Source organism: Chenopodium album, chromosome 13 (assembly GCF_948465745.1).
Source record: "Chenopodium album chromosome 13, dcCheAlbu1.1, whole genome shotgun sequence".
Taxonomy (NCBI): Eukaryota; Viridiplantae; Streptophyta; class Magnoliopsida; order Caryophyllales; family Amaranthaceae; genus Chenopodium; species Chenopodium album.
The window spans coordinates 44,348,967-44,374,472 of record NC_137846.1 but is presented as its reverse complement, the minus strand read 5'-3'; the positions used below and the strand labels follow the sequence as shown (position 1 = coordinate 44,374,472).

General features: G+C 34.0%; 1 protein-coding gene, 2 non-coding genes and 1 pseudogene across 3 annotated transcripts; 2 read left to right on the top strand and 2 right to left on the bottom strand.

The window, feature by feature from the left end:
- Positions 1 to 3,724: 3,724 nt before the first annotated feature.
- TRNAF-GAA (transfer RNA phenylalanine (anticodon GAA)) lies at positions 3,725 to 3,797 on the top strand. Its single transcript has one exon. It is a non-coding gene; the product is annotated as a tRNA-Phe (tRNA).
- Positions 3,798 to 10,853: 7,056 nt separating this feature from the next.
- TRNAF-GAA (transfer RNA phenylalanine (anticodon GAA)) lies at positions 10,854 to 10,926 on the top strand. Its single transcript has one exon. It is a non-coding gene; the product is annotated as a tRNA-Phe (tRNA).
- Positions 10,927 to 11,783: 857 nt separating this feature from the next.
- On the bottom strand, positions 11,784 to 13,824 carry LOC145576695 (peptide-N4-(N-acetyl-beta-glucosaminyl)asparagine amidase A pseudogene; annotated as a pseudogene).
- Positions 13,825 to 15,242: 1,418 nt separating this feature from the next.
- Positions 15,243 to 24,360, bottom strand: LOC145576694 (uncharacterized). The gene is made up of 8 exons (XM_081634419.1): positions 23,821 to 24,360; positions 22,355 to 22,489; positions 21,716 to 21,907; positions 20,375 to 20,436; positions 20,107 to 20,264; positions 16,435 to 16,583; positions 16,205 to 16,342; positions 15,243 to 15,623 (listed from the first exon to the last, which is right to left on the bottom strand). The coding sequence occupies exons 1-8, from the start codon at positions 24,169 to 24,171 to the stop codon at positions 15,438 to 15,440; spliced, it is 1,371 nt and encodes a 456-aa protein (XP_081490545.1). The 5' UTR covers positions 24,172 to 24,360; the 3' UTR covers positions 15,243 to 15,437.
- Positions 24,361 to 25,506: the final 1,146 nt, after the last annotated feature.

Here is a 25,506-nt window from a genome sequence, read left to right as displayed (position 1 = left end):
TTGGTTTGGAATATTAAAAGAGAATTTTATTATGGTTCATATAATTTTTATTGATACTTTAAGCATGAGAAAGGAGCTAGGTAAGTGTCTATGTACACGAGGAATAAATTGTATGTTGGTGCCTTAGTGCACTTAAGGTGTTTTTAACACCGAGGGATAGGATTTTTGGCGCGTTAAGCGTTTAAGGTGTCTTTGACACCGAGGTAGATTTAAAAAGGGTTCAACATTAAACATTATGTGGTCACTAATTATTCAAGAATTAAATTAAAGTGTTTAATTGTTTGAATAATCATGATGTTTGATGTTGTTATGATTTGAGAGTCATCACCAAGTTTAATAATATGTAAAGAACGTAAAGTGAAAGAGATTACACACCAAAACTCTTGGAACGTATATACCTTGAGTATGAACATATGTGGGGAGTTATGCGACTTTATATTTGACCATAACTTCTACTGGGAGTACAGGACGCTGTATTTTCCTTTTATTATTATGCGCAGAAATTCCGCCACTTACGAGTGGTTCTTTTATACCGGCACAGTTAGCTCCCGTGTTAGTACCCCTTTATTGGGGCAGGTTAGGGGGGGGGGGAAACCCGTTCGATGCGTAATCAAAACTAAATAAATTATTTAGTTACTTAGTTGAGAAGTTTTGTTGAATGTTGTATGTTTGAGAAACAGGTGCAACAAGGTAAGTTGTGTGTTGATAGGTAAATGCATGTTAGTGTTTTTAATTACGCTTATGTACTCAGCTTTGCTGATTGTGTGTTTGTGTGTTTGTGTGTTTGTTGGCCTTGTCTTTACCTTGGCCCTATGATGACCCATTTTTAATGGAGAGTAGTGGAAACAAGTAAAAAGAAGCTTTTCAGGTGATGAACATATTCATGATGGGCATGAGTGAAGAGCGAATCATGCTAGTTTCCATAAGTAATCGATGTATTATTGCTTTTATTTATTTTATGATATTTCTATTGCGAGACTAACGTGAAGGTTCTTAAATTGAATTGGTTTGTTAATGTAATCCCCCATATTTTTAATATATTTATTTATTATTTATACAATTTTTTTTTATTTTAATTTTATAATATGAATTATTTAATATAAAAGTAATAAGATTTTACTACTAGTAAGCTAAACCATTAAGTTTTGGTCTAAATTATAACTCCCTTTTTAAGTATATTGGCCCAATGTTGATTCCTATTCAAGCCCAAACTACCCAAATTCTACTTCTAATAGAATTAGGAAAATAAAACCCAAATAAAAACCCCAAACCCTCACACTCACTTCTCTTCCTCCTTTTCACGACAATTCAAAAAAAAAAAAAAAAAAAAAAAAAAAAAAAAAAAAAAAAAACTCAAAGCTTCAAGCTTGAAGCTGCTGCCGCCGAGAAAAACCACCTCCGCCTCACCGGCCGCCTGCTAATGTGTGATGATTGATTATTAGTAGCATGCTAGGGATTTCTTGTTATGTTTCGCAGTTTGTATGTACTCAGCTTTGCTAATTGCATGCTTTGTGTGTCTTTCTTTGGTCATGACATTCGCCTTTCAATGACCCTATGACGATCCAATCTTTACACTTGTAATATTGGGGAGCAGATTAACCTCAGGTTCTTACACATACAACATCCGTATCTAAGTGTTGGGATCTTGAGTGGACCGTTGGTTTCTTTTCTTATTTTATTGTTGTTTACTTTTGAAGTTATTAAAATTAAATTTCACTTTTACACTACTTCTATTGGTTTGAGTTTTGAATAAGGGCCTTAATGGTTCCAAGTTGTAAGACTTAATTTGGTTGTGCTTATTGGTTTTGAAACTTATTTATAACTGATTTAGTTTTTCAGCTGCTAATTTCTGATATAGCCTTAACGTTTGAACACGTGGCGGTAGCACGCCAGTAATTCTCTTGAATATTGTTCAGGGTCCTCCCAGATTTAAAGAGAGAATTATTGGGGTGTTACAGTTAAGGGCCTACAATGGTTCCAAGTTGTAGGTTTGACTTTGTTTTACTTTGGTTTGACTTTATTTTCGCGAGTTGACTTTTAAGTTGATTTGTTTTAAAGTATTTTAAAGGATAGTCTTCCGCTGTGTGTATTTGATAGTTGCCTTAGCCGTTTTCACGGTGGCGGTAATATCTTAGATGTTCCTATTTAAAGTTTTAAACAGGGCAAAACAGGTATGTTAAAATAAAGGAATTTTTAGGGTGTTACAAGTATGGATTGAGGGAGAAAGCAAGAAGGGTATCTATTGTTTTGAGGAGAGTGGTGAGCAAGTTTGGGTTTCTTTCTTTATAAAAATTGCATTCTCGAGGGGAGGATTTTGGGTAGTAGGCTTTAGTGGTTCTCTGTTACAGAGCATGGCTGGAGCCAGTTCCAAGACACGTTTCGCGCTGGGGTAGGTTGAGTTTAACTGAGGATGGGATTTAGAAGCTGAAGTGGGTAAAGTTTCAGGTTCCAAAAGATTTGAAAGTACAGAAAAGGTGTTTCCTTTTGGGAGGAGATCTTTGTTTATCCGAGGAATGACTGCTACTTTTTGTGCCTTGTCAACATCTTTATTTTTCAAATTTTGTATTCCCTGCTGAACCTTCTTTGGGGTCCACCTGGTTTTCCGACTAGCTAGTTGCCAATCACCTTCCATCTTGACGGCCGTCTGAGACATCTTCACTTTCGTCCCTGGTAAGGACCTCACCTTGTTTTTACATAATTTTGATGGATGGCCAAAGGTGAGGCAAGAGTCACAGTACCATGGGCCATTAGAATACACAAACTCCTGATATATTTTTCCAAACCAGGCACCTTTGGGAGGATCTTTACCATCTTCCATTAAAACACATACTCCAGCGTATCTCCTTCAGTCCCCTTCTAAGGATTGAGCATCAATCTTAATAGTTTGTCCCAGGGCATTTCCTATTTTTTCCAGAATATTTTTCTTGTAGAATTTCACCAGTAATTCCGGCATATTGACCCATACCGGTTTCGAGTAATTTTGGCCATGGAAGGTTTAAACCCCGGTTCCCAAGCTTGAACCCAAACATGGGATCCTTGAATTAACCAGGGTCCCGATGCTAGAATGTTAGATTGCACTGACATGGAAGAACAATTGATGATTTAAAATCCCTTACCAATTGCAAATAACTCCATACTGCCGTTCCACTTCCAGAGCTTAACTAATTCCCCTTTAAGGAACTCCTTTGAGAAAGATTTGCCCACAATTTTACATATCACGGCGGACAACCAAGGCTTACTAATTGAAGAGTATTCATCCTCCGAAATTGGGATAAAAATCGATTCATTATCTTCGGAATTTTCCGATGGTCGAACAGCAAAAGGCAGATCGGGTGGGGTTAGGGGTAGGAGTTCAGAGAGAACGACAGTCCTAGCTGCACATGGGTAAGATAGGGCAGATTTGAAGGAGAGGGAGAAGTTATGGGGTTGGGTTTGGGGTTGGTTCGGGTTCGATTGAGGAGCGGTTACAACTTCCTGGTTGGTTAGTGGCTCAACGATGGCTTCTCGGTCGGAGTGGTGGCATGGAGGCTGCGTAATTTGTGCCGTGAAGGTGGTGGAATTGGGTTTTATTTGATGTGGTTTATCTCTCTCTCTCTCTCTACAGTTTTTCTCTCTTCCATCTCTCTAGATTAAGGGAGAAAACAAACAATTGGATAACTTCTGAAAGATAGAAAGTGATAACATCATAACTTTATATAAATATTGTTGCGTATTTTTATAACTTGCGGGGATAGCTCAGTTGGGAGAGCGTCAGACTGAAGATCTGAAGGTCGCGTGTTCGATCCACGCTCACCGCATTTTTTGTTTTTTTTAATACTGTACTTTCAATATTAGTATTCGGTATTAAAGGCTTCAATATTATACTTCAATATTAATATCAAAGTCTTGAAATACTTGATTTTTCTAATATCCTTTATTTAACTACTGTTCCCTACATTATTTATAACCAATTATAATATATTATTTTCATTCACTATATTTAATATTGTTGCAAGTCTTGAAAAAACTTCGATTTTCTAATGTTACCACGGTTATTTATAACCAATTTTATTAATATAATTTATATACACTAGTTTTGTGGCCCATACGATATCACGCTCACCGCATTTTTTGTTTTTTTTAATACTGTACTTTCAATATTAGTATTCGGTATTAAAGGCTTCAATATTATACTTCAATATTAATATCAAAGTCTTGAAATACTTGATTTTTCTAATATCCTTTATTTAACTACTGTTCCCTACATTATTTATAACCAATTATAATATATTATTTTCATTCACTATATTTAATATTGTTGCAAGTCTTGAAAAAACTTCGATTTTCTAATGTTACCACGGTTATTTATAACCAATTTTATTAATATAATTTATATACACTAGTTTTGTGGCCCATACGATATCCGGGTTGTTTATTGAATTTTAAGATAAATTTTTAATTTATATGTCAAATTTTAAAATATATCATTGATACAAAATTAGTTAGAAATTGATGTGCTTTATCATGGATACAAAATTAGTTAAAAATTGATGTGCTTTTATGACGATTTGCTATCTAGTAGGCATGTAATGACTAATAATAATATTGGTGGAAATGTTCCATTTAATACATTAAAAAATATAAAAAATTAGCAAAAAATAAATTAAATGAAATAAATGTTCAAAGCCCGTTGGGTTGACCCGAACCCAAAACTTTGGCAAGAGTTGAACATTTCTTGACTCGTAACCTGAAGTGACTCAATCTGAGATGACTCATGACCCGACTCTAATTGACAGGTTACATAGTGATAAAACTCTATTAGATTGTGAAGTATATTATTTTAACTGATTAGTTTATATTATAAACGGATGTTTTATGCTTTGAACTACTTCCATCGCTCCAAATAATATTATGATATAAAAATAAAATAAAATTATAATCTAATAATTTTTTTTGAATCAAATTATAATTCAATTTGTACATCTGAAATATTAACTAACAATTTTATCCTAAAATCCTATCTGAATCTATTAACTAATAGTAAAAACAGAATATGCTTACATCATTTTTGACACATGTCAAGCTGGCATTAAAAAATTTCCCATCAAAATAATATATGATGTCATCTTTAATTAATTAATTGATTTATTTATTTTTATTCTACTTAACTAATTTTTTGGAAGTATGTTGTATAGTTTTTTGGGAAAAACATGCATCATTAATGTAATATAATGTATACTACTTTTAAAAATATTAAAAATAACTACTGTAATAAACAATAATTTTTTTTCTCAATTTTAATATTGATATTTTTGGCCTTAGTATTTCATTTTTCTTATGCACATTGTATTATTTATTCCACATGAGTTGCCTCATTTTTTTTTTTTATAAATTTATAATGAGTTACCACATATTTATATTATGTCACAAATTAATTATTAAAAAAATAATTATTACTACAGTGCATCACACGGGCACTAATCTAGTAGAATTCTAAACTAACTTTTTTTTAGTCTTATGAAGTCTATTTAAGTTTATCCAACGTGGCGCGACACTTGGCGAAAAGTTGGAACGCCAAGTGTCGCTGTCTCGTTATCTGGCTAAAAGTTTAGCTTTATATATTAGTTATATGATATGAAAAAAGTGCAAGGAAGGTTTCGTCAAGTTCGTTTTGATGTTTATTTTCAATAAATCATCTTTATACTTCCTATAATTTTACTCACACATAATTAAGCTATTAAAGATTGAATAAATATATATGCATTGACACATATGTTTCTGTTTGGATCCAATAACCCGAGAACCCGAGCTTGAGATCCTGATACTCTTATCGACAAGCTGAGATTTACACAATGAGCAGAGATTAGCTAACCCCAAGACGATGCGGGGATAACCACTCCGATGATAAAGTCAGAAAGCGTTTAAGAAAGAGAAGAGAAGTAAAAGAAAGAAAGTAGAGAGAGAGAGAGAAAGTAATAAGTGCTAACCCTATTGATGAAGCTTAACCTGCTATTTATAATAACCCTTATGACAGGTGGCTACATGACATGCAGAGCTTTTCTTGCCAAGTGTCAAGCTACTGCTGCCACGTGCCGAGTACCGACAAGCCGACATGTCTGCTTTATGGAACATATCAGCCCATTTGATAATTATGTTGAGCCCATATCCGTATTTATTAAGATGTCGGCCCATTTCGCATATCTCCCCATACAACATACTAATTAATAAGTTAATAGGGTACCAAAAACAAACATACTCCGTATAAACCTATGAATAGTAGTAGTATATGCATTATTGCATGGGTCAAAAACTAATAACAGTATAGTACAATTATAATATGAAATTTAGATACAACCTTAATGAAAATTTTCACTACACACCTTGTGATCGATTAGTATAATATAAACCAAGCTAAGCTTGGTCTAGTGAGAAATATTGCACTTTTTAACCCTGGGTTAGGGGTTCAATCCCCACTATAAATATTTTAAGGGTATGGATCTCTTTCCCTACTCCCTCACTTTTAAAGTGTCTAATTAGCAATTACTAAACCTAAATAACTTTGAGAAGCGAGGATGAGGTTTCATTGGGTATTTCACCTTACTTAGAAAAAATAATATATAAATTAGTGTATGTAATATAAAATTCAATTGATCGAAGGCCAAATTTGATCAAATAATTAGGATTAATGGAGGTGTATTCAGATATGAAAACAGGCCCATTTCTGAAATTTTGGTGGCCTAAGAGCGGATAAAAAAATTGGAGTCCTGACTGACTAACGATTGAATTTATTAAAGGAAAAAATTGGGTATGCAAAAACAAAAATTACTTAATACTTTATTTAATGCTATGAAATTTTATTAGTACAAGAACACTTATACAAAACATTTTCTAGATAAACATTGTTAAAATAAATAACACAATAAAAGTAAAGAATAATATCACCGAATCTCACTATATGCCGGTAGTAAAACCGAAAAAATTGCAAATTTTAGTAGCACTAATTAAACTGTTTAGTATAATTGAATAATACATTAATATATGTTTAATTTATAAACAAACATATTACTAAAAATTCATGTAGAGGCTGTAGAGCAGTAAGCCAGTAAGCAACATTTGACTTCATAATCATAAATCATAATTCAAACAAAATGAGAATTAATTGACAAATTATAAGTCATAAATCGTATACATGTATAAATTCATGTTAAATTTAATATTTCAGAAACTTCTCATGTAAAATTGAGTATTTAATATATTATAATAATTATTTTATTTATTTATTTTTTTTTTTTTTTTGGTGAAGATATATTATAATAACTTAATAAGTATGAAAAACGTAATTGTCATACTTCCTCCGTTTTTATTTTATTGTTTACACTATTCACTTAATCTTCTTTGACTATCTTTTGTGATTTATACATTAGGAAAAATATAATCATGTGAGATCTAGTTAGATTCGTATCGAACTCTACTTTTCAAATATCAAATTTTTATAATTTTTATAAAAGTATAATTAAAGATATTGATAGCTAAAGTAATGTATTAGCAATCGTGAAATTCCTTATGGTACAATAAAAAAAGAACGGAGGAAGTATAAGGTTGTCCTATGAGAGCCTGTTCTAACACTTAGGTGTACCTTATAATCGGGTCATTTTTTTTTTCTCATGAAATAAATGAGCAAAAATAATAACCACGGGTGTATGGTACACCTGGGTGTATATAACAAATTCTATTGTCCTAACATATTATGTTAAGAGTTGAGATGCTAAAAAATTGGAGGATACTGAAAAATTGACTGTTTTACATTATGCTTAATGGTATATATGAAAGTTGACAATGCAAGTATATAATAACACGACTAGCATTGACATTCCATGTGAAACGTATGTAAATACTTCGTAACAACTTTATATAATATAATACAGTATAAGAAATACGGAGTATTAGCATTCACATTTGAATTACGTTACATAATAATTTCTAACAGAGAATATTAACAATAATGGAGCTGCAAGTTCTATTAAACAGAAATAATAATGATAAATTGATGTCTGATGATGACTAAGACGGAGGTGCAATATAAACTTAATTATATTGACATTTTGTAGAAGGAGAACAAGTACCACTTTGATAAATAAGGCATCTATTTCCATTGAAACTACAACTACAAATATTCAAAATAGAGTATTCAAAAGTGAAACTTTTACTTAGATATCCATAGATATCTGAAAAATGGGGGGAAAGCACCATAAGATGAATGTATTCACAATCTTGGTCTTCTTTGAATTAGGTAAATTTGGTTTACTACTCGGTTTAAATTATAGTTTTTTAATCCTTGAAAAATAATTGTGTTTCGTTGTTATCCTATAATATGTTTATTAAGGATAAGAAGATTTGTCCTATTCGGTATGGGTTATAATCTTACACAAGTTAATTAGACCCGATTAATAAGCTAAACACTCTGAGGATAAAGAGGAAGGTTAAGTGAGTAATCCCTACTTAAGTGCCTCTCTAGAGGTTGAGCTCTAAATTCTACATTTTTTTTTGTATAACTAGGCATATTATATGTATGTACAACCAAAATTATATGTTCCAGTTGTGTTTGTGACTTGCGACTTTATGAGCAGATTAGAAAAAGACTTTGGTTTGTACATACTTTGACTAATTGTACAATCAAAATACTTCCTTAAACTAAGGTTGAAGGACGCAATTCTTACCACTAAGGGAACATTTGGTTTGCAAACTGGTATAAGGTTTAAAACATAAGGAGTTTAAAACATTCTAAACACATACCTCATATCTGAATTCTATGTGCCAATCATTGCATGATTGGCACCCTATGAGGCTATATATGATATAGACATATAGTATCATATATGTTTAATTAAGAATGAAGATGATTTGATTGTTCATATGCTAAACTCATACCCTAGTTTCAATTACTTTTGTACTAACCATATACTCCATACATGTATATTTGCAGTACAATTAATGTATAATGGGAAAATGGTGGAATCATGTGTTCTCGCTGGAGAACATTGTGGTCCTATTGACTGGTGGTGCGGAGGGTACAGCTGTACGGATTCAATTTTTGGAGGTGCATGTAAAAGTGGTAAGGCATAACAACAAGTATATCTTTGATTAATTTCCAAAAACTGAATTGAATTCCATAAACTGTTTATGTTAATCTCTAAAGGATATAAAAGGTTTATTCCACAACATATATTAAATTCATAATCTTGATTTATACTTTTTTTAAACATGCTTACATAGTTACATGCCACCCTTTTTATTCGTCCCTCTGTCAATATAATTTATACTAATTTTTTTATTTACATTGTTTAACTAAAGTATTGTGAATTTTTCAGTCACAAATTAAGAAGATTTTAAGTTCAATTTTTATAATTAATCTCTTATTATTTCTATGTAATTTTCATGAATTTGCTTTATTTTGAAATGGAAATTATGTATGTAATTTATGAATATTTAGTTATTTACATATATTTTGGGAGAAAAATTCTTATATATGGTCATCAGCTCCGTTGTTGCTTGCTTGGTTTGAACATCACTTCATATATACAAGCATAAGACATTTTATTTATTAACAAGCGTTACTATGATGATGATCGAAGGTTGTTATCTTGATGGAAGGGGCTAATCTAATAATGGAAAAATGGGTTGAGGATTACATTATATAAAATTAGTAGATTAGACATGTTCTCTCTTTTTATTATTGTAAAAACAAGAGAAGAAGGGTTACTTAAACGAACATGTGGCGTTGTTACTTTATTTAAAATAATTGATGTTAGTCTTCTTATGAATGAAATAGAGTTGCTCGATTGTATGGACTAATAAGGTTATTAATTCGTATAAATGAATTATTGTAATATTATATGTTACTCTTATAAACAATGTGGATTGGCCTAACATATTTAGTTGTTGTATTGCAATTTTGTAGACGAATGCGTACCTGCTGGGGGAGTGTGTGATGTTAGTTTTACTGGTTCACATCAATGCTGTGGAAGATTGGTTTGTGATTATGAAGTGAGAATTTATTATTCATCAGATGATTAAATCCAATCTCCAACAAATAAACATTTGTTCATCATGCATGCATTGGACCATTTCATTTTACTGCTAAATTCAGAGCTTTAATTTACTCCACTTCATTATGATTTTAATGTAATGCGTTTTCATTTTCTTTTCACTTGATGTATCATATATATATTGTACTACTCCTATCCGTTGGCATTTGGGATCCCAAGTCCCAAAATGCATGAAAATAAAAAATAAATTTGTACAACTTTTACACAATACATATACATATGCTTCTGCTGATGTATATTTGTACATTTACTTGCTTATTTTATTTAGTTCTATTTCTATATCAACAGGGATATAAAAAAATCATATCTGTGTGATATCTTATTACATTAGCATGAGTGCATGACTAAACAGCAAATACTAGCATATTTTTGCTTGGTGAAATATTAACAGTAAGTTTTTTTTTTTCAACATCCAGAATTAATCCCCAAAGTTCCTAAATTTGGTTTGCAATAATAAGATTTATCCTGCCCTCATTTTCCTTAAAAAAATGACATTTGATATTTTTTGAATAATAACAAGTTTGGGGTAGTGTAACAAAATCGATTCTGTTTTTTACAGTATGAAAGTGTCAAAATTGATTCTAATCAAATGTGTCCATGATCTTCTTCAAAAATTAGGCACATGATCATTGCCAAATAAGAGTGAAAATACCGAATCTTTTTGGGATTATATTATGTAAAATATTTATCTTTTGGAAAATTTTCACCATCACAAAGTTTATCACCTTGTAATATTAATAAATAAAAAGGTAATAAAAAAATTAATATGCAGGGATAGCTCAGTTGGGAGAGCGTCAGACTGAAGATCTGAAGGTCGTGCGTTCGATCCACGCTCGCCGCAAATTTAATTCAGGATTTATTTTTTGAGCATTTTTATTGGTTTCAATTTTTTAAAAAAAATAACAAAAAAAATATAAATTCATCTTGATTAATTCATACTTAAAAAAACAAATATTTCCTCAAAAAAGTTCATAATCTAATCAACTAAAAGAGAGCATAAATTAAATAAAAACAAATGTTAGGTGAATTACGTACTTATTAAACGCTTAAGTAGATGAATCTTAACTATGAGAGGTTAAAACAATGTGAAAATTAATTCGGACAAAAATCTTGACTAGTTCATACTCTACTTAACTAATAACATAGAACATAAATTATTTAATTAAATTAAAACAAGTATTACATGGATTTTAAGTATGATGAATCTTAACTATGAGATGTTACAACAATGTGAAAATTAATTTCGGACAAAGAGATTCATTGCAAACTGAAAACACTTAAAGTGTGTTTGGATAGATTAGGGGGGAGGAAAAGAAGGGGAGGGAGGAGAAGGGGTGGGGAGGGGAGGGAAGAATGAAGAGTTTTCCTTTCAAATCTCTCCATTGTTGGAGAGATCAATTTCTTGCTATTCTATCCCTCCATTTCTCTTCCTTCCTCATTTGCTATCCAAATGAGAGATTATCTATCCCTCAATTTCTCTTCCTTTCCTTTCCCTCTATTTCCTTCAATCCAAACAAAGTGTTAGGCTTTAAGGCTTTTCCTCTGTTTGCACATTCCTAGTGCTGCTGGTTTATTACTTGCTTTTAAGTTTGTACCGAAGATGTACTGATCAAGTGAAAATTCATAATGTGAGATTGTGAGGTGCATAATCAAGTTTCATTCAATAGTGCAGTTGTGCGGCCAAACGTACAACTAAATGTATCAAGGAAATTGTCACGAATCGATACTTCTCAAAGTTAACATGATCTAACAATTTACAAAGATTAACCAATTTACAAGCATGTTTATCTAATTATCTCTTACAATCTTCGCTTCCTTAACTCGGAAGCTATATTTATTATAACAATGGCATCCTTATTTATAGATACCAAGGCAAAGAACAAACAAACAAATAAATCGAATGTTGAAACTACTCTTACAGTAGTGTAATACGATGATTAGAGAAACGAGGAATGTAACCTCGGGTTTCAACCTTACATTTATCTTTCACATCATCGAAGACAATGGTGTAGTTGTAGCTGCTCACATTCCTAAAGTAACAAAATTTACCAGTGTTCTCATTATAATCATAAACCTGATGTGTACTTCCCAATCCACCAGACACCAAATTGTTCTTCACTAGCATATTTCCATCCCCCTTTTGCCAGTTTCGCAGTGTGCTCGAGGAAAGCATGCCTGCAGCAGCCAATGTCTTATCGTCATCGAATCCTAAGGTCACATTGCTCAGCAAACTATAGGTGTTGTCACCTTGATCAATCTGGTTGGTATACACAAACAACGGAAACTTCTTGTGTGATTCGATCTTATACAGCGGAGAGGCAGACCCAATGTTTGCAGAAACAGTTGTGTTAAAGTCAATAGTCTGATTCACTGCCTGAAAACTCCCATCATTTTTAAGCACATTAGTGTTTTGGAAATTGAATTTTTGAATCGAAACGGTTGTGATATTCCCCTCGGAGGATTTTACCCATCCTTTCGACACTATAGACCTACTTGCACCAGCTTTAAACTTGCCATTAAGACCTTTGAAATGTGATTTCGTTGACAAAGTTAGAGGCTCAGCATTGTTCTCCAACAACTCCCCCTTCACAACCTTCACTTTATTGTCCAACCAAAGGTGCAAATTAGCATCAACATACCACACATTCAACGCATTTGTAACGCTAAACCCAAGATCATGCAATTTTCCATCCAACAACTTGCCCAAGAACGGAGTGATTTCGACGTCATATGTAGGAAGATCAAACGATCCAATCGCGCTAATCGGCCTCCAAAGGAGGGGATTAATTCCACCAGTGAAAATCACAGTAAAAGGCCAAACAGCACCAATCAATTCACCATCTAAACTCACTAAAACCTCCCTAAAAGCCCCATTTCCGGGCGTATTACTACTCAAATTATTCGCCAACAAATAATCATTCGGCAAATTTGTATACCAAAATTCATCATTCTCATGAAACGAAACATAAACTTCTAACACAGCCCTATAAACATTCCTGGGAATCGACACCTTTTTCGATTCGAAATCAGTGGAATTCTCAATTTCAAACCACAACCCATCATTCAATGGCAAATTCCTCGAAATGGGTACTATCAAATCTGCCCAATTTCCAAACAAATCACCCGAATTCCGATGATCATTCACAACAGGGTAATAATGAAAAGTGACATTAACATGATAAACACCAGTATAAGTTTGATCAACAAGATTCCCAATATAAACAGCAAGAGTCTGATTAGATTGCGAAAGCAAAGAAGAATACTTAGTAATATCCTTACGAACCTTCCAGAAAATACCGTCGCGCGTAGGCTCGGCAGTGCAGCTACGAAGGAGCTCAACCCCAGAAAGCCAAACACCGAAGATGCGGTCAAATTGGCGGCCACGGCAAGCGGCGGAGAACTCTAGGACGACGGCGGAGTAGCGGGTGAAGGGGCAGTTAGAAGGGGGAGAGTAGGGGGCGGTGATAGGGGGGCGAGAGTAGGTGTTGGCGAAGTCGTGCGAGAGGAGGAGGTGGGAACACGGGGTGGTCGTGCGAGAGGGTGGTGGTGGTGTGGGTTTGGTGACTTCGAAGAAGGTGGTGGGGTGAGGGGGTGGTGGAGCGGTGGTTGAGAGGGTGGTTGTGGAGGGGGTGAAGGGTGGAGGACGGTGGGGTGGGATGGCCGAGGAAGAGTGTAGGAGAGAGAGTGAAGTGAGGAGAGAGAAAATAATGATTGGATGCATTGTTTTTATTTTTATTGTTTTGTGGAGGTCAACTTGGAGAATTCATTGAATTTTATATTGAAATGGTTGTTGCTCATTTATGATAGGGCATGGGAGTATGTAATTAGAAAAGATAATAATTACATATGAATCATATCATAATAATCATATTACTCCGTAATTTATATAATAAGATCATAAAGTTGATAGAAATTGAATTTCCATTGAAATATTGAATATTGGTTGAAAAGTTAACATAGATAGAATGAGTATGATAGAATTTAAAATATTTTAGGAATATTTTTTGATATGATTTTGAAAAAAGATTATAAATACGTTTTTTTTTTTTTTTTTTTTTTTTTGAAAAGAATTATAAATATGGTTTATAAGAGATGATTATGTAAAAGTTTAGAAAATTAGAAGTAATATGGATTTATGTAATGTGAGAAAGTCTTGGGGTGATATGGAAACTTGAAATCGAATCCTTTTTACATCAAACAATGTACATAACCACCAATTACTCAATTAGCAATAAATAAATGATGTGTTAGGTACTCACTTTACAAGCATAGTTTGGTTAATTTATCAATCTCCAAATAGTGAAGTGGCGTTATATGGTCCTCCCACAATTCCTTTACTCTTACTACTAAATACTAATCTGCTATTGTTCCATCATTTTCTAATATTGTATTCCAACTACTTGTATTTTGCCTTACTTTTTTACATCAGACCTAATTTACCCGTGTTGCTTTCTGCCTTTGATGGTGAAATCCATGAGCATTTGTTTTTTTTTTTTTTTTTGAAAGAATCCATGAGCAATTGTGGTATCCCATGTTTTAAGATTCCAAACACAATTGTAACCTAATAACCTCATATAATATATTAATGTGGTGTATTATATTATTACGGACTATATCTTACTATGTTTATCAATATACTTGCGTGTATCATTACTACCATACTCCCTCTGTTAACTTTTGGTTGAAACAAGTAGATAGAAAAAAAAAATGGACTTAAATGCAGTGGTTGATAGAGTAAAATAGTGGTCTAATACAAAAAAAAATATTATGAGACAAACTTATAAAAGGATGAACTAAAAAGAAAAATAGGGCAAACATTAAGAGTAATAACATTTTCATTATTCATATAATTGCTCTGATTTTTACAAAGTACTGTACTGTATTATTCTTCCTATGTTGACCTATTTTGTATCACAATAAATATCTAAGTAGGATAAACTATATAAAACGGAGGGAATACTAAATTTGACAATGTTTGATTACCACAAGTAGTATGTAATGATAAATATATTTGTTCCAATGTCTGTAATCGAGGACATAGCCCAAACTGATGCGTGCAGTTGATGAACTCCATCTCTCTTATTCAGGATATTATCAGAACAATCAAATTATTCATCCTTTTAAGTGCAACAATCAAGCAAACGAACAACTGTCTAATTTGAGTTGCTAAAAAGGAATAATTTACAAGTTTGTCATCATCCCTGGAGAATTCATGCCCAGGAAAGTGCTCCAACATACTTGGATCAATCTGACTTGCGTCAAGCACATGTATACATGGTTACTATTATAAATACATGAGAATTTTTACAGCTTATAAAATACTACGTACAAAAGAATGTAAATTAAATCAAATTAGTGAAGTGATCTGTTTAAAACTGACAATTGACCGGAGTCTCCATCCAACAAAAAGACCTCTAAAGGCATGTATGATGAAGAGGACGTAATCGACGAGCTGAATCTGTACGTAGGCTGTAGAATCTTACTTCCCTTGGCGCATTGAATTGTTAGAATTCGTGGTCCTGTTCTCATCTGCCACACCTGTATCAGTGAATAAGTTGTGTTCAGACATCATTGAGAACATATCACAGATATGAAATATCCATTAGTTTATGAGTTCTAACATTTCCTATTCTGAATATAGTATTCAATTTATAGATCTAAAGCAAGCTCCCACACCAAAACACATCTTGCCAAAACGTCCCTCCCTTGAACCCCGACAATGGCTTCCTACAAATGTCATAGCAAGGTCAAGTATCGGACTTGTGGGATCTCATTAGTGTCGCAGATAAAATAGCAAACAAGACTCCAAAAAGTATGCTTCCAAGTGTAGAAAATAAACAAAAGCCCAATAGTCTTATCTATGAACCAGACCAGAGGGGAGGTACAAGGCCTGTTGAACCAAGTTTTTGCCAAGAACTCAAACACACAAGTGAAACAGAAAAGAATTAGATAAAATGAGGGGAAAAGGGACACAATTTGTATTGATGGATCAAAATGATAAAGGACCAGATACAATCTGCCCAATTTTGAGAGGTGGGGGAGCTCCTAGGTGAAATTTTTTACTTATTGAATGGTCTCCTCTGCAAGATGACAAACATAATTACTGATTTTGCCAGTACCTCGATGATTCCTTTCTTCGGAGCATGAATAGCAAGACACAAGCAATAATCGCTCTTCTTGTACTCGTGATAAGAAGTTGATGCAGAATCTTTCTTGACCAGCATCTCCATGAAAAGACAGTTGGCATCACGATATCCCTGGTATTCAAAAAAAATAACATGAAGAATTTACATTTGGTTCTATTAAAGGACCAATTCAATTGAAGTGAGCAGTGGAGCACATAACTCACCTTCCACAATCGAACAACGACAAGAGCTTGAGTGTCTAAGAGCAATATACGACCAAGTGAATCCGTAATAGCAGCCAATGTACCGCTAGGTGACAAGGTCAGCTTCTCTCCTTTTCTTGGCGGATCTTTCAAACAAGTCAGAGAAGCAGCTGTCACACCAACAAGGCAATGATTCAGCTCAAGATAAATCAATAGCAACTTGCCCTCATTTTGTTTTGTATATATTAGTAAAATAAAAAGGAAAAAATCAAGTCAAAGTTGGTATATGATTAGCGCAGAAAAGTCAAGAGTAATGCATTCATATAGGAGTTGTAGAACTGTGGGAGTATTATTTTACCACTAGAGTGTGCATCACGAACCTTGTAAATAAGTGCCTAGCTTAGGGGGATCTGTGGGTGTGAGTCTTGTCAAGGGTCGATTGTTAGTTTTTGTGCTTCATTGTTTCACTCTTTTTGCATTGTTGTTCATGAGTTTTATGTGGAATGTCGGATGTGAAGGCTTTGATGAGGCTTTTGGTTATTGTGGTTAGTTTTTTATATGCCATTTATCCTAGCCAAAGTGTGCTTTCATTAAGTTGATGTTTGATCTTTTTTATGATTATATGACATGTTCAGACTAGAACTATTGCATTATAATATAAATAACCTCACTTTTTTCACTAATGCATGTAGTAACTTTTTTCTGCTTAATTTTTTTAGTTGAGTTTGGTTAGATTAATTGAGTGTGCTTTGGTTGATTGAGTTGCCTTGGTATGGATTGAATTGATTTGATTTGGTTGATTGTTCAACTTGATGATAATGATGATGATGTTGATGAGATGAATGGATGAATTTCGCTGCCTTTAAATCCAAACAAAAATCCAAATTTGCTTCCTTTGAAATCCAAAGCCCTAAATCCAAATTTTTGTAGTTAAATTACTTTTTTTCCCTCCTCTCTTAGGGGGGGGGGGGGGGGGGGAAATGATAAAATCTCAAACGTCTACAAATCCCTATTAGTGTAGTTTTTGAAAATATTTTTCCTTATTTTTGTAGTTTCCCTATGATGAAATTGATGAATGCATGGTTAGATTCAATTTTATTCCTTATTTTTGAGAGTTTGAGCATGAATCTCGATTTGAACCCGGCTAATTTCACTTTAAAAAATTATTTATAGAAAATGCAAAATCTCGGTTTAGGGGATTTGTAGTAAGATAGTATCGCTTTCCCAAGTGATTTGAAACCCGAATAAGTAATAATTGAACCTTGGTGAGTAATTTTGAGCCGTCTATCGATTAAGCCCTCCATCATTTGGTCTTTGTTCTTTTCATGTGTGGTTTGTTATTCCTCATCGAGGCCATTTAGATCAAGAACTTGCATTGTGACTCTTGAAATCGTGACTCAAAATGTTTTTAAAAGATAATATCTTCGCAAGAGTTAGCTTTCTTTATTGTATATAAATGCTAGTTTTATTTCATTGTTTTGTTAGACATTTGCCCTCTTTGCTACCCCCATATGCAGCCTATTCCTTCCTTCATAGCCACATTACAAGCCAAAGCCTTTATATGTATCTATTTTGACCTTTATAGGCTAGTGGAACATGTTTCCCATTGAATGGAAGTAGTTTTTGCAAATATCTAACAAGAAAAATGAAAAGGATAAAAAGATAAAAGAAAAAAATGAAAGGAAAGAAAAGAAAAGAAATGAGGAATGTGTGTTGAAGAATGGAAAGAAAATAACAAAAATGAAAGATTATATTATTCGCTCCACTAGAGTAGGTTTTGACCACCACTTCCTAAATTTAATCTTACCTTAAACCTCATCACAACCCTAAAAGCCGCTTACATGATTTCAACATGTTAATTGAGTTTTTGCCGGTGGAGAGAGTCACTTTTCAAGCAAATATGGAAGGGATGGTTTACGATGAGGTGATTGTGCACTTGAGTGTTATTCATTCTCTTTACTTTTCTAGCTCCTATTTGGATGCTTGTGATTAAGGCTTATGGGATTAAGGCTTTGGTTGATTGATTAATTGATTGATTTGGATGCTTGTGATGCCAATAAATAGAGCCGATTTGAACTTGGGGAAGGACATGATATGAATGTTTGCGCCAACCGGGGTTAAGCGTTACTCTAATTGGTTCTAGTTTGGGGTTACTCTATCTTCCTTCTTTAACATCTGATTGACACTCTACTTTCTTATAGTGGGAAAATTTTTTAATCTTTGCATGCATGATCTTGTAAGGAACCTTATCAAGCTTCTTCCCATTCCTTGTAATACAATTGCTAAGGGATAAGTAATTAACTAGCGAGGAGGAGTTTGATAAATGGACTTTTAATGCATGATAAATAGTGTTTTTATTTCACTTTTGTAGTTCTTCCCCCTAATTCAACTCTTTTCAACTAAATCATTGGAAAATTAAGGAAGCTTCGGCTTCCTTATAAATACTAGTATATTCTTTCATCTGCTTATCTATTTCACCTTTGTTTCTTTTCCTTTAATTTAGAATCCTTTTCTCTTTTGATTATCAATAAAGTTATAATGGCCTTTCAAAGAACTTACACCATCTGAATATAAGGCCATATAGTCTCAACCTTTCATAAATAAAAAATTATAAGGTCACTTAAAGCTCCTTCATAATAGTTGGACCGGTGCCATACTTTCCTCATCACTCAATCTCATTAAAAAAAAGATTTTCTGATCATTCTAAATTACAATACATCAAAAGACTCGAAATGGAGATATATCACAGGGCACCTATTACAATCAGTCATCAAGCCACATACTTGTTTCTCTTCTGGTCATTGAATTAAGTTACTAGTTTGCTTTCCTTCTCGTTCCCTTTTTTAAAGCCCATTTCATCATCTGGTCATCAAATAAATTTCTAGCAGCCTTTTAAAGTACCCACCCAGTCTGAAAGTAATGCCACATAGCTCAACCCCTCAGTATATTCTTTGTGGCACAACTTAACTAAAATCCATTCCTGATTGTTGGACCACTCTAACACTTTCCCCATGACTCCATCATAGTAAGATGACAACTTTGTCTGGTCATTTGAAAATGGAATATGCACCTATTAAATATAAAAAGATTCATAACATGAACAAGTATATCACTGGAAAACTGGATACATCATAGTCAGCCATCAAGCCTTGACCTTGTCTATTATTACTTTCAGAATTACAATTACCCCCACACTACAAGTCCTTAACAAAAATATTGGCTCCTCTTGGCTCATAGCCTTACTCCATAGTATCACTTAACTTTTACTCAATCCATCAGAGTTTCCCAACAGTTATTACTTCTAAAAGCCCTTTTAGAAGCAGAGATAACTTAAACCATAATTTGGTGAGATTTTTATGCTGAGAGAAGCAATAATTGAGTGGATCACTTCACCTCAGGGTAATTACCTGTGAGGATGATTCAAATAGATATGAACTCTACTGGAAAGGAATATGTAGAGAAAGACAAAATGCTATTCCCTTTGACAGAATTAGCAATAAAGCATCTGATAATGTCTGTCAACAGTTCCAAAATTAAACATTTGATTACCGCGACCAATGGCCAAGGTGAAAGGTGCCAGCATAATCACTAAGATAGAGTACTCAATTTCAAGCCTCACTTCTAATTACATTGCATTCTTCTAACAATTGCATGATTTCGAAATTTTGCAGAAAAAGAAACAGGATGTCTTACCTCGAGCAAAAGATTGGGGCTTTGGTTCAGCTTTTTTTGGTGATGCTCTGTCACTTCTCCATAACAATTTGGAGAATGAAGCTATTGTTGAGAATGTTGCAGGAACAACTTTTGATAAGATAGCGCCAACAAGAGATCTATTTTTGTCTTCCGAAAGCCTGTATTAAATTGAAAGCCTCATTCAAGCATGCTTCTAATATGAGACAATAGTAGTTTGATAGTCAAAGTTGAATAAATAAGCACCTAACACTCCAAAATATAAGCATACCTGTATGCTGAAATGACAGCATCATTGCCGATTGTGACTGCACGATAATAGCGATGGCTTGACTGCTCAAACATAAAAGCAGCTGAATTCAAGTACCAGAATAACTTCAGACAGCTTCCATAGGTCATGGATATACAATGAGTAACAACGAAAATCTATTTCTCTTATTTGGAAAGGGAACTTAACGTGAGAGAACAGTTTTCAAAAATTAACAGCCCCTTTGATGGAACTTTAAGATTAAGCCATTTAACTGCAAACACACAGCATGGAGTCAGAGACAGCTATGAACACACCTCACAAGTTACAACTGATCCAAATACCACCAGACAATGTTCACAATTACAGTGCAATCACCACGTCAACTGTACCTTCCATTCACCCCAGCCAGGTTGCTTCCATCAAGTCGAAACTTCCAACACCTCTACAACTGATACTCAGCACCTCCCTTCATAATATATACACTTCTACATAAGGCATTTTAGTCATTTACAAAATCACCACACCCCTAGAATTGAATGTCCAAAAAAACAAAAATCAACTTGACCTAAAGAGAGAACAGCAGATGGTATTTTTACTCCTCAACCCCCCCCCCCCCCCAACAACCAAAACAACCCACAAAATAATGGAGAGGTATAACAATGTTAAATTGACAGAGTAACGAGTTTAGGTGGCCACTGGAGTTGCCCAATGTTCTCAAATCACTCAGAGTCCTTACTTCCTCCCCCACCCCACACACACACACACTGACACACACGTTCTTGAATGTGCAAATTGGAATTGTAGGATGTGTTACTGTTTTCACCATTACTTTACAGCCCTGATTAATACAAACTAAGTAGAAATCTTTGTTCACATGCCTGTATAAGTACCAGAACATTGCTCTTTGGGTAACAAAGAGTCCATAGATATAGAAGGATTAGGAGCAGTGCTAGAACTGTGTTTGGTAAGGTTTGTAATGCATTGTAATCTATGATTTAAACACTAGCTCTTCATCTTTTCCTACAAGAGTGCTAAATACTAATAAGGTGTGCCTATTGTAATTATGATGAAGATAGATATCCACAGAGGTCCTTTTTGACAACTTGACATGCAAAAAAATGTATACTTCCACCACAAAGAGGTAGAAGACCACCATTTACAGCTGCTGAATTAGGTCAGCATTAGAAGATCAGATATAAGATATTTAGAGTGTACTTCAACACTTATGGCAACCATTAAAGTTGAAGTAGTTTGGCAGGAGAATATTGTAAAACAGCAGAGAGATAAAAAAAAAAATATACAACAATTCTTGATCCATTCAGAAAACATCTTAACCTAGTGGAAAAACAATAGAGTAAATACCTCAAGCTCCATTAGTGGAGGTGGCATAACACCTGTGATTGCTGCATCAGCACAAGCTCCATATTTATTAACGCTCCACAGCTGATAAGGAACTCTCTCAAAAGAATTCTCAAAATCATCTAAGTCCCTTTTCTTCCTCTTTTGATCCCAAAAGTTTGTTTGTGTTTCTCGAAACCATCGCCGCAGCATATCCTGCATCACAAAATGAGGGTAAGATCAACTGAAAGTCATATAAGATCTATGGAAATTGTACCAAAAAGAGAGGGGGGGGGGGGGATAAACTAGATAGCATAAAAGTAAAAATCTTCAGAATCAGAACAGGATCATTGTACGAAATAAGATATAATGGACTTTTAAACAGTTTACTAGATATATCATGATATCCAACATAACTTGGACAAAATACCTCCTTTTCAACATCTAGAAGGGAAATTGACAAGCTTCTGGTTAGATTAGCAAATTAGTGTATACCAACGGAGTGACAGAAATAGACAACTCCTTCAATGGAAAAATGAAAAGAAGTCGAGGGGAAACAGCAAACAAAGGAGGCAATAACAGTTCTTCAGAAATCTCCAGTACAGAACTTGGACAATAGAAAGCCTACTATAACTTCGGTATTATTGCTGAGAGACAAATCACCTGTAAATCAGATCCATCAAAACGTGCAATCACTCCATCCATAACAATGCAAACCTCCTCATTTGATATATCTTGTGAAATATCTCTTTTTGTTCCACGAACTCGAAGCTTCAAAATCCGTGTAGGATATATTATCTGCATAGATATTTTAGCAGATTAAGTCTAAGTGGAACAAAAATAAGTTCTTAAAATCAACCATAAACCTTCACACTCAAGGCAGGCTGGCAGGCACTGGGTCAACATATGAGTAAAGAGGAAATAACTTGTGAATAATTTCATGATTTCAGATTTAAGCCAATGCAATGAGATAAAACCTTGCTTTCCATTTGAGCAAGCATTTTTATACAGCCTGAAAGATTACTAAAGATAGCTACAAACAGAGCAGGATAAACATTTCAATTACATCCTCGGGTTTTTTTTTAGTTGCATCACTTTGTTTTCACGGACTCCTAGGCAATTTTTGGAGTAGAGGGAGGTAGAGAGAAAAAATAAATGGGGCCCATATGGTAGGAGAGAGAGAGAGAGAATTTATTAGTTAAAAAAGTGGTGCAACTAATTTAAAACTTCCTCTTTAGAAAAGTGATGCAACTAAAAAAAAATGCGGATGAAGTAAAGAGGTTGCCCAAAGTCCCAAACAGCCATGAGATACTACCTAAAGTACAATTCTTAGTGAAAACAAGGGTGAATATGAGTTTGTAGCAAAGATCCAAACATGCCCATAATGCCCTTCAAGGGCTTCAATCAGCTCAAGCATCATAATCAAATTTTCTAACCTGTGCATGATCTGAAAGAAGTATACACAATTTCAAAGCAATAGCTCAGGGTTGTGCCAATTCTCCCACATAGATCTCTAAAATAGCTTATTAAGGGTTCTCACGAACAAATTAATAATACTTCGTATATACTTACTACTTGTTGAAGGGCATTAAGAAACTAAGAAACTACAAAAAACATCAGCTCAACAGACTAGGTGGGTGATCATTGCATGATCGAGAACAAATTAATAATATTTCGTCTACAAGGAACTGTCGAACAGCCCACTCTTAACCTTTCCAAGTTCCATTCTAGTTCAATCAAACCACTTGCACCCCTCCCCTACAAGTGACCATCTAACTAATACTCCAACAGCAAAAAAACCGAATCTAATTCCAGGAAAGATGGTTCAATCCACCACAGCCACCGCCTAACGAGTTAGGAAAGGCCTAAAGAAGGAGCAATTAATCCTACCAGCCTACACCCAACAAAAATTTCTTAGCTTTTTTATAATTTTCCCACTTTTACTTTAAACTCGAGCTTACTGCATCACTTATTCACTACTACTGCAGATTTCATATTAATTCTAATTCCTGAGGCCTACATTCATTCAAGCCAACCATCATGCATAGAACAATCAAGCCTTAGCTCAGATCAACCAACTCGTTAAGTGGCAACAAGCTTACATTGGCCCAGAAGATAAAAAAATTCACCTGTTTATGGATCAAACCACCATCCAAAGAATAAATCAACAAATACCCAGAAGAAATCCCAACAGCAAGAACACGAATATCATCAAAAACAAGCCATTCAATGGCAGTAATATACTCCCCACCAATTGGGGAAAGCTCAGGGTGGATCTTAACCTTGATATTATCAAATGGGTCATCGGACCACCCGAATATAAGTATCAAAGACTTGTTTGAAAGAGCAAGAGAATGAGTGTCGAGTGCAGATAGAATAAAGGGGTTGTCGACTAGCCATGATTCTTTGCCTGCGCCCAATTCACTGAGTTCATCGCAGGCTATGCAGCCTAATGGGGTTGTGTGGTTTCGTTTCGCCATGTGAGGGAGCCGATCATGGAGGAGAGAGAAAATGGAGATTGAATGAGAATGGAAAAATGGGTTGATGCCCAAATTCAGGAACAAGGAAGAGATGATACAAGGAAGACCAAATTGTTAAGGAATCGAATGAGATTGTGAGAGGGAAGGAAGAAGGTGAAGAACCAAAGAAGGTGGAGCGTGCACTATCTTAGTACAAGTTGTTTGAAAACTTGTTAAAAACAACCTTTTAAAGTGTCCATTTTATTTAAAATAAGCTTTTAAATTTGTTTTAGCAATTTCAAATCACATTATAAATTATTTTTATCAAAGACAATCTAATTATACTTTCCGGCGTTTGACTCAATTTTTTCCGATGTTGTACACAAGTGTACGATGCACGTGACCCCGCATATTGTTTATTACACCCCTTTCCCTCCAATTCACTCATTGTACTAAATCCCCTCATTCTCTCTCATTCAACTTTGGAGACAAAAATCACTATTTATCATCAATCCCCCCTGCAATTCTTTTCAGCTTCCATTAATTAAGAGATTCCAAATAGAGTTAGAATTCATTTATGCAATCTAGTTTAAAGTTTTAAAATTCCTCATATCATCGTTTAATCCCTGATTTTTTTTTTCTTTTTGTTTTCCATTTGCTGCCATGGTCAGAGATAAAGGGAAGAAGAAAGCTTTGTCATCTTCTAGGCAATTGAGGGTCAATTATCAAGTAATACAAAATCTCATGAATGCAACATAATTGAAAAAATCCTTTGTCAATTATTTCGATTTCAAAAAGTTGGGGGAAAAAACCCTAATTTCCAAAAACAACAATTACAGAAAAACAAAATACTTTGAATAACGGAAATCACAATACCTAAGTTCAAAATTGATGAAATGCTTGGTTGAAAACTTGAATTCCCAGATTCAGATGGCTTTAGAGGAATTTACTCTGCAATTTTTTTCCATTTGAACGTAAAAGATGGATGAGAGAGAAATAAGGGTTATGATAGGAGTTAATTGGAGGGGAAAGGGGTGTAATAAGCAATATAGGAGGTCACGTGCCTCGCACACTCGTGGTCAACGTCGGAAAAAATAGAGTCAATGCCGGAAAGTAGCGTAGGCTGTCTTTGATAAAAAAAAATGTGGTCTGAAGTTGCAAAAAAAAAATTTAAAAAGTTGTTTTAAATAAAGTGGACACTTTAAAAGGTTTTTTTTAACAAATTTTCCTAAGTTGTATAACACATTAACACATGTTCCAACAAAATTTCTCGAAAGTGTATGGCATTTTCATAAATAAATTAATAATTTTTTAATTAATGTGGGTTTTATAATTAATGGTAATCGGATAAACTAA